Source organism: Martes martes (assembly GCF_963455335.1).
Source record: "Martes martes genome assembly, chromosome: 13".
In the NCBI taxonomy this organism is placed as follows: domain Eukaryota; kingdom Metazoa; phylum Chordata; class Mammalia; order Carnivora; family Mustelidae; genus Martes; species Martes martes.
In genome coordinates, this window is record NC_137901.1 from 84,398,717 (window position 1) to 84,408,793 (window position 10,077).

Genomic DNA, 10,077 nt, shown 5'->3' on the forward strand with positions numbered 1-10,077 from the left:
GTGGGGTTGGATCCCAGGACCCTGGGATCATGACCCAAGCCAAAGGCAGAGGCTTAACCCACTGAGCCACCCAGGTGCCCCATGTTGGTGACTTTTTAAAGCTCAGAGCTCTATCTTTTTGCTTTTCTTTCTTTATTTTTAGCTTTATGGAGGTATTATGGACAAATTAAAAGTAAGACATTTAAAGTGTACATTGTGATGATTTGATACATATATGAACATTGTGAAAAGATTCCTCTCCCCTAGTTAACACATCATCAATGTGTTTTAGCGTTTCTTTTTTGTTTTTTTTTTCTTCTTTTGGTGAGACCATTTAAGCTCTACTCTCTTAGCAAATTTAAATTATACAAACTGTTATCAACTAGTCACCGTGCTATATATGTATGTATACACACACACACACACACACACACACACACGCAAATTTAAAGATTTTATTTATTTGTCAGAGAGAGAGAGCACAAGAGGGGGAGTGGCAGGCAGAGGGAGAAACAGGCTCCCCGCTGAGCAAGGAGCACAATGTGGGACTCGATCCCAGGACCCCAGGATCATGACCTGAGCCAAAGGCAGACGCTTAACAGACTGAGCCACCCAGGTGTCCCTCACCGTGCTATATATTATGTTTACTTTAAAATGGTTAATTTTGGGGGCACCTGGCTGGCTGGCTCCGTTGGTGGAGCACGCAACTCTGGATCTCAGGGTTGTAAGTTCAAGCCCCACGTTGGGTATAGAGATTACTCAAAAAAAGCAAACATTTTTAAATAAATAAAATGATTAATTTTTTGTTATGTGAATTTCACCTCAATTAAAATGACAATAAATATTAAGGAATTTTTTTAAAAAAGATGCCAGGTGGTTGCTTTCTGCTTCTTTCACCCACGGCAAACCCCAACTGCAGCATGAGGGGCTCTGAGAACCAGGGTTCACAGACTTCTGGGAAAATTGCCCCACATCAAGACCCAGAAGCCTTTGTGCCTGGCATTTTCCTAATCTGGTGAGTGTTTACAGTTGTGGAAATTCAGGCTAGGCTTTCCTGACTAAAGAATTATGGCAGCATCCAGTACAGGTGGATTCAGGGGTTCGGTCATTATCAGATGCATTTAGGTACCTGTCTCACTCCATGTTGCGGGTCTTGGTCCTACTCTCCCCCGTGCTGGCTTCACTATCAGGTAAGCCCTAGAATTCAACCGCTCCTCTCCACCCCCCACTGCTTCCGCTTTACTCTAAGCAACAACCATCACTTGCTTAGACTAATATAATAGGATCCTCCCTGGTCTCCTGCCTCTACCCTTCTTCTTGTAGTTCATCCTCCTCACACTAGCCAGGACCATGTTGAACCCAAGACAGACCATGTTTCTCTCCTGTTCTCAAAACCCTCCCATGGCTCCCCATTCTTCTCAGAGTAAAAGTAAAATCTTATGATCCACAAGGCTCTAAGCCACCTGGTTCAACCAATACTCTCTGACCTCATTTCCTACGATTATTTCACTGGCCTGCTTGGCTGCAGCCCCACTGGGCCTGTTCCCTGTTCTTCAAACATGCTTGGGATGGTCCAATCTCAGGACCTTTTGCACATGCTGTTTCCTCTGCCTGGGACAATCTTTTCCCGGACATCTACATGGCTCTCTCCCTCACTTCATTCAGGTCTCTGCTCCTCAGAGAGACTTTCTTTGAGCACCTTGTCTAAAGTTTCACTCGCATTCTTTCTACCTCACCATGGCTGACTGTCTTCCTAGCACAGATCACCTCCAGAACTCAGTTGTTGACTGATTAAGGAACAGTGCCTGACACATAGTAGGTGCTCTGTAAGAGGCTGTAGAACGAATACATGATCCTGGTCTGTCCTGTTTCTCTCTTGTCCTCAGGTCAGGACCGGACAATGACTGAGTCCTGGAGGGTGGCAGCAAGAGCCAGAAATTTAAAAAAAAAAAAAAAAAAAAAAAAGGTCCAGGAGGCAGAACAATGTTATTTTGGGTGGAATAAAAAGAACAGCAGTTCCTGTTTGCTGAAAGCACCTACTGTGTGCCACGAACTTTATATTCACTGTCTTTACTTTACAGACGAGGAAACAGAGACCTAGAGACGTGAACTGACTTCTCAAGGGCCCACAGCAATCAAACGGCTCAGTGGGACTCGAACCCCATGCCCGCCCAACTCCAGGACTTTCCCTCTTCACTGGGACAAGGGGTAGGGTTGCCAGGCACCCTGTTTATATAATACAGTTCTCGACTGACTTTGTCAAAACGCCCGAAATGTGCTATATTCAGGGTTTTGGTTTTTTTTTTAATAAATTACAAATTTTTAGCAGAGTTGTTTTTCAGATTCGGCTAGGAGCTAAAATTTCTAAATCTGGCATTGCTAGTCAGGGAAGAGCTCTGACTTCAGGCCTAGGGCTGCAGGACCTGGTCTCGCCCACGACCCCAGATGATTTTTCCCCTGCAAATCTGCCGCCGGTCCTTACCCCTAGAAGCGCGCGGTCTCCCGGGCCTAGGCCTCTTTCCTGGGATAGGGCACTGGGGGTTGGGGAATTAGGCGCGGTCCCTTTAAGAGCGGTTTCGGGAGCCGGCCAGCGGGGGCGTGGCGAACCCAGGGGGCGTGCCTAGTCGGGGCAGGCCAATCCGGGGGCGGGACGAAGGCGGGGCGGTCCCGGCGTGGGTGGGGTGCGAAGGGTTAAAGGGGCGCGCCCGGGGATCGTGGACCGTCCGGCTGCTCCCGCCTCCTTCCGACCGAGTGGCGCTCTCCCGCGGCTGCGCCAGCCCCGCCGCCCAGGAGACAAAGCGCCACCGCTGCCGCCGCCACCCAGCGGGTCCCGGGCCATGGCCGGGCCGCCCCGGGGCCCCGCGCCTCCCGTCCCGCCACTGCCGCCACCTCCCTAGGCTGCACGCGAGGTAAGGCCGGCCTGGCGAGGGGGGACCTGCGGGTGGCCCTGCGAGGGGACGCGAGATCGGGCTCGGGCCGCCGTGGGCCTCGGGATCCCCGGCTGTCTGGGAGACCTCTGCTGGAGAGAGCTGCCCATCTGCGATAACACGCCGCTGGTAATTTACCCATTGGGGACCCCAGCTGCCGGCCGAGCTTGGCCGCCGACCCGCGCCCCATAAGGGTCCTCCACCCGTGGTGGAGCTCTGGTTCCCACGTTCTGCGGTGAACCACCGCATCTGGGCTCTGGCTGTCCTTTAAGGAACACACCAGACACAAAGAAAGGAGCAGAGGGCAGCCAGGAGCAGTGCCAGACCTGGAGAAGCAGCCTCTGCAATGGGCAGTGGGGCTGCTTCGGGCCTGGGTGGGGGTTCTGGGCGCTCTGTGGCCCCTGGTCTTGGAGAGGCCCTCTTCTTCGGGGTTCTCAGCACGTTTTTCTGTCCGTACCTGCCACACCCTCTCCCCCATGCCCACTGCTGGGGACACTTGTGGCAGCTGGATTCAATCTCAATACCTGCGGTCTGGCTTCTTGAATTGAATGCCAAATGTCATGCCTCATTTTCCCCAGAGTCCTGGATTCTGGGCCAGCTGTGTCCCTGGAGACCTTGAACTAATTATTTGCCTTTTGGACAGCTTCTTTCCTGAGTGCTCACTACCTGGTAAACATATTGCAGAATGACTTCTCGGGATTTATTCAATCCTTCCCAGAGAGATAGAGATTAATATTCTCACTTTATAGATGAGGCTCACCCTGACTCCCAGTGGCAGTGCTTTCGGTTCCTTTCCCAGAGTTTGCCAGTGGGTTTTCCTCATTCTAGCCCATCGAACCCCCTCCGCAGCCCATTTGGCAGACGGGAAACAGGCTGGGAAAGGTGAAAGGACATTCTTTAGATGGAGGAGAGAACTTGGCCCTGGGACCAGAGAGAGGCCAGGCTCCCTCCAGCTTCCTGCTTGGCCAAAGGCTGTTGAATCAACAGCAGTACCCGGAGTGGACTCTGAACTTGGAAAACAGCATGAGTGTGAGGAGATAAGTGGGTGACCAGGCCCTCCCAGAGGCTGGAGGTTGAACCCCTTCTGTTTCCTGCCCTCTTTTTTTTTTTTTTTTTCTGGGCTGGAGGAGGCAAGAGTCACTGGCAGAGTGGGGTTCTGTGCTGGGCAGTGATCGTGGCCAGGCTGGCCCCATTTGGGCAGCAGCAGGGGGACAGCTGCTGAGCCATGAGGGAAATTGCTCTTCCTTGGGTCTTAGTGGGGTGGGGACATCTCAGGATCAGCCCCTTTGTGCTGGTTGCCTGGAGCATGTGACTCTGGGCACAGCACTGTGCCTTTGGACAAGTTACTTAACCTCTCTGTCTCCATTCTCCACATCTATGAATGTGGGATGTAGAGAGATTTCAGAAGGTAATTGTCTGACTCATTCCACAGGTATCTGAGCATCAACTACATGCCAGGCACTGGAATTCAGGCAGGAAACCCCTGCCCTCCTAGAGTAGGCAGAGATGACTCAGGTAATTTCAGGTTGGGGTGTAGGGGAGTGACTGGGGGTGTGTGTCTCTTGCGTACAGGGTGGTCAGGGACTGCTTCCCTGATGGTCAAGCTGACACTGAAGGATGAGAAGTCAGCCATGTGAAAATAGAAGAGGGCCGTTCCAGGCAGAGGGAACAGCCAGGGCAAAGGCTGGTGTGTTTGGGGAACAGCAAGAAGGCGAGGGTGGCTGGAGCTGAATGAGCAAGGGGGAAAGAGGTAGGGGAAGGGCATTTGGAAGCCATGGGTAGGGCTGAATTTAATACTGGGACAAGCAAGGAGTCATGGGAGTGTTTAGAGGAGGAGAGGAGAGGTGTGGTTGGACTTTTCTTAACAGGATCCTTCGGTGGGAATGGATTGTAGTGGGGCCGGGGCGGGGGCGGGGGGGGGAAGGAGGGAGTTTGGCTCTGAAGAAAGAGGACAGGGAAGGGGCAAGGGTGGAGGCAGGGAGACAACCAGGAGGCTACGGCACCTGTGAGGTAAGTGACGACAGGGATGGAGGACAGGGAAGGGGTAGAGGGCAGAGATATTAGATCAGTGATTTGGAAGAGGTTGGGATGGGGGGGATCAATTGGGCTTGATAAGTGCACAGTGGGGGTGAGGAGGGGAGGCAGAGTGCTGAGGGGGGCATTTGGTGAGGCCGAGAAGAGTATCAACACTACCACTGCTGAGGGTGTACTGTGTGTCCAGCACCAGGCTCGGCACCTTCTACAGAGTCACTGTCACATCGCAACACCCTGATGTAGGTGCTGTCATGATCCCATCTTACAGATATGGAAAAGGAGGCCCAGAGAAGCTTAAAGGTTGCCCGGCTCACACGACCCGAACACTACAGAGCTGACATTTGAACCCAGAGAAGAGCAAGCCGACACCAGACTGGGCAGAGGGCAGGGAGGCAAGTGGTGGCCTGAGAGGTAGGAGGGCAATGGGGCAGGTAGGGTGGGTGGTTCTTGTGCGAAATGGAGCCAGGGTCCACATGGAGTTGTTGGGGTGTGAGGAAGGCCCCTCGCAGGGCCACCCGCAGGTCCCGCCTCGCCAGGCCGGCCTTACCTCGCTGTGCAGCCTAGGGAGGTGGCGGCAGCGGCGGGACGGGAGGCGTGGGGCCCCGGGGCGGCCTGGCCATGGCCCGGGACCCGCTGGGTGGCGGCGGCAGCGGTGGCGCTTTTCCTGTCCTGTTTTGCAGAGAGAGGAACTGAGGCTTAGAGCAGGGCAGCCTGTGTCTAAAGTCGCTCAGGCTTTAGGCAGAGCAGGAATTACATGCCCTGAGCCTTCAGGGCCTCTGTCTGACCTTGGCCCCACTGCTAGATCAAGACAGGCTGATCTCCGCTACTAAATCATAGCTCGTGTTGTCTCTTCCAGGAAGCCTTCCTTGACTGCTCAGGCAAGTTAGATGAGGTGGATTCAGTTGGGAGCAGTCGTTCTCCTCTGCTCTGGGTCAGGTTGCCTGGCTTGGCAGATGCTCCCAAGAGAGTCACCAGCCATACCTCATTCCTCCAGGCCCTGAGTAAGGCACCACCCAGGCTGGGGAATAAACGTTAATTGAGTACCTTCTGCAATCCAGGGACTTTACATGCTTTGCCTCTTGAAAAATACAGCTACTGTCCTGCGCAGAGTGGGGCTGTGAATCCCAAACAAACTGTCCATGAAATACTCCAAGGGAAGGTATGGCTATGTTGGGGGCCCAGGTTCCACCTCCCAGTTAATCCCGTCTGGCCAGTGTTGCCCCCATCATGTACTCTTTGGGGGAAAGTGGATAAAAATCACTGGCCAAATGTATAGAGTTAGAGTCCTCTGCTTTAATTAGATGCTCTCCACATCTGTTTCCTGTAAGTGTGGGTCAAGCCCTGGGCCTTTTATCTGGGTCACTTCATAACAGTGTTTTCTGCCTCTTCCCTTCCCCCTCTGGCCTCACCAGCCTCCTGGCTGTTTCCCAAGCCTAGTAGCAGGTTCCTACCTCAGGGCCTTTGCACTTGCTCTTCCCTCTGCTTGGTATGTCTCTGGGGCTCCCTCCCTCACCTCCTCAGGTCTCTGCTCAGATGTTACCTTCTCAGTATAGCCTTTCCTGACTTCCACTAAAGTCAAACATTCCTTTGGTCCCTAACACTCTTGGCCCCTTCCCTGTATTTTATTTTCTATAGCACTGAAGACCACCTGGCAGATGGACCTTACCTGTTTCTTAATGGTCTGCCTCTTCCCCTGCCACTAGCACGTCGGTGCCACCAGGGCAGTGGCCCTCTCTCGTTTATGGCTGTACTCCTCATGCCTGAGAACAGTACTTGGCACATAGAGGGTCCTTAACAAATTTGATGAGTGAAGTTTGATGAGTGAAGGCCCTACAGCCTTCCAAAATAAGTTCTGTTCATATCCCCATTCCAGGGATAGGCAAATCAAAGCCAGCTATAAAAGCACAGCTGGGACCTGGAAGGGACCACAGAGAGACAGCCGGTCTGGTTTCTGGGGATGCTGGAGGCCTCCGGGCCTGAGATGAGGCCTGGGTTTGAATTTCAGTTCCGCCCAACCTGCTTTGTGACTGTCTGAGAGTAACTAGCTCTGTCTTTTGTTACCCCACCTGTCAAATAGGGGTGGTGCGAGGCCCTACCAACGGGGGTTTGCTGCGAGATGAAATGAGTTAATACATACAAAATGCTTGGCCTGCAGTAGTTACCCTCCACCTTACCTTGGGGAGACTTCGGGGGCTAGTTAGCCCTGCATGTGGGCCCTGGCTCTGATCCTGAAGAGCTGCATGAGCGTGGCCAGGCCGCTTCTGCTCCAGGAGCCTCGGTTTCCTCCTCAGCTGTGCAAGGGGGGGTGCGTTGAGGGCCGCGGGTGGCCAAGGGTGGCACTGAGGTCACAGCGAGGCGCGGTGCGGGGAGGGACCTGGTGGCTGTGGCCGTGTGAGTCACGGCTGGCTGTCCTGGGGGGCAGGGACAGGCCCCTGCGCGGCCGCCATGAAGCTGAACGAGCGCAGCCTGGCCTTCTACGCCACGTGCGACGCGCCGGTGGACAACGCGGGCTTCCTGTACAAGAAGGGCGGCCGGCACGCGGCCTACCACCGCCGCTGGTTCGTGCTGCGCGGCAACATGCTCTTCTACTTCGAGGACCCGGCCAGCCGCGAGCCGGTGGGCGTCATCATCCTGGAGGGCTGCACGGTGGAGCTGGTGGAGGCCGCCGAGGAGTTCGCCTTCGCCGTGCGCTTCGCGGGGACCCGGGCGCGCACCTACGTGCTGGCCGCCGAGAGCCAGGCCGCCATGGAGGGCTGGGTGAAGGCGCTGTCGCGGGCCAGCTTCGACTACCTGCGGCTCGTGGTGCGCGAGCTGGAGCAGCAGCTGGCCGCCATGCGGGCCGGGGACTGTCCGCCGCCGCCGCGCCGGCCTCGCGCGCTCCCGCCCAAGGAGAACGGCTGCGCCGTGTGGAGCGCGGAGCCCCCGGCCGCCAGCCCCGCCCCCAGCCCCGCCCCCAGCCCCGCCCCCAGCCCCGCGGGCGCCTCGGCCGCCGGCTCCCGGCCGGGCCCCGCGCCGCCGCCCCTCCCGCCCCGGCGGCGGGCCTCGGCGCCCAACGGGCCCCTCCGTGCCGGCTCCTTCGCCCGGCTGCACGAGCTGTATGGGCAGGAGGTGAGGGCGCTGAGGAGCCAGTGGCTCAGGAGCCGGGCCCAGCTCTGAAGGGATGAGCGGGGCGGGCCAGCCCTGACGTCGCCCCGGGGGTGGGGGAACCTGGTTCCAGGCGGACCCCAGCCCCAGGCCTCGCTCTGACAGGCCCTGCCCTGGGAGACCAGGGTGGAGGGGGGTTCCTGAGGGAAGTCGGGGTGGCCTGGTTTCCGGGACCCGGCTCCGAGAAGATGCTGGGCTCTGAGGGGTGCTTTAGGACTTGTGGGACTCAGAGGGGGCCCTGTGCCTGCTTCTAGGGAGCCTCCGGGGCCTCAGTGAGCCTCAAGAAGCCGGAGTCCTGGTATCCAGGGAACTCTGGCCCCAAGCCGGCCGGAGTCACCCAGCAAAGGCCTGTTGCTGTTAACAGGCCCCCACTGGGGTGACTGGGACCACATGAGGATCTGGGGCCTGAAAGGCAATGCCGACTCAGCCCTGGTCCTGGCCGCTGGGACTGGCCCTGAACATAGACAGAGAGAAGCCTTGGCCTTGCGGCACCACACCTGGGTCTGACCTTTTGCTCCAGGGCCTGGCTCCAGGCTGCCTTCCTGATTCCCCAGGCAGGTGCAGAAGGCCGCGCAGGCGCAGGTTTTCATGTGAGGCCGGTGCCCTGAGATGGCCTGCTCCCAGGGCTCTTGGCTTGGAGTGGGGCCGAGGCAGGACTTTGCCCTGGGACTCAGCCAGGCCTTGAGAAGGTACTGCTGGCACAGTAGCGGCCCTCTGGTTTGGGCCATGTGTGTGTCCGTGTGGTGGTTCTCACATGCCTTCCCGACACTCCTTAACCACATACTTCAGTCTCCTTCGGAAGTGGGTCTTCTGCCCCAGCCTGGGCTGGGGCGTCTCAGGAGCTCGCCTGACCTTGTCCAGCCCTGAGCTGGGCAGGTGTGGCCTGAGCTGACTTTCTAGCCGGGTTCCCCAGGGATGGATGGCCAGGAGCTGACTCACCACCCAGAAAGGGCCTGGGTGCTCATCTGGTACTGCAAAGAAACAGCTGCCACGCTGTGTTTGGCTTCTGGAAGCCCCTCACTCCACAGTCCCAGCCCACCTCCACCCCCAATATTCTGATGGGGAGACCAGGTCTTGCTTTGCTTCGAGGCCGACTGCTGTTTTACGTACTCACCACAGTGGCCATTCTTCTTCCAAGGAGAATCTCGGGGGGCTGGGACACCCCCAGCCCTCAAGCTGGGTTTTGTTTACAGTCCTCAGTGCCCCACACTGGGGACCACCTGAGGACACATATGCCCCAACCTGTATTTCCCCAGAGGGTCCCTCTTGGTGGCAGTGGGGCTTGGTCCTGAGGCCCCTTCCTGCTGTCTTTGGAGACCCTGGGGCTCTGGGAAGAATGGGGGGGTGTCTGTGTCTGCAGTCACCAGCTCACTGCTGGCTCAGTTGACTGGGGCTTCAGTTTTAATTTAATTTTTAATACTTTAGGGTGTTTTCCCCCCAGCAACAGAGCCTGGTGTTTTCACTGCTTTTGTTTCTTGTTATCTGGTGGGAGGGGATGAGGTGCCCCAGCTCTGGGCTGGCTGAAGGTCGGCGGTGGGCAGTTGGCACGGCTCCCAGGGAGAGGATCAGGAGCCTGGGCTGGAGACCGTCACCTCAAGAATCTCACCTGGTTTTCTACCTTCTTCCCAGTCTCTACACGTCCTGTTCCACTGACAGGTGCCTCTGGGGTCTTCCTACACTTCCCATGCCCCTCCTTTCCAAGTCCCGAGTGGAGGGGGTAGGGATGGCTGCTGTTGTCTATAGGCTCTGGGTCTCCAGGGATGTTAAGATCTGCCCAGAGCCCATGTACTGGCCAGACCCAGCTGGTGGGGTGAGGTGTCAGCCCCCATCCTGGTACAGGTTTACAAGCTCTGTAAAGGTACAGTGCCTACCACTGCTTCCCTTCCCCCCCCCAAAAAAAAGCACAAGATGGGGTCAGGCTGCCTCCCGAGTTGGGTGGGGACAGAGATATCAGGCAGCCTGGGAGGGGCATGTAAAGGCTAAAATAAAAAAA

At 56.6% G+C, this 10,077-nt stretch overlaps 1 protein-coding gene across 1 annotated transcript; it reads left to right on the forward strand.

Annotated features, from left to right (window-relative positions):
• Positions 1 to 5,217: 5,217 nt before the first annotated feature.
• Positions 5,218 to 10,077, forward strand: PHETA1 (PH domain containing endocytic trafficking adaptor 1). Its single transcript, XM_080821128.1, has 2 exons — positions 5,218 to 5,351; positions 7,363 to 10,077. The coding sequence occupies exon 2, from the start codon at positions 7,386 to 7,388 to the stop codon at positions 8,094 to 8,096; it is 711 nt and encodes a 236-aa protein (XP_080677254.1). The 5' UTR covers positions 5,218 to 5,351; positions 7,363 to 7,385; the 3' UTR covers positions 8,097 to 10,077.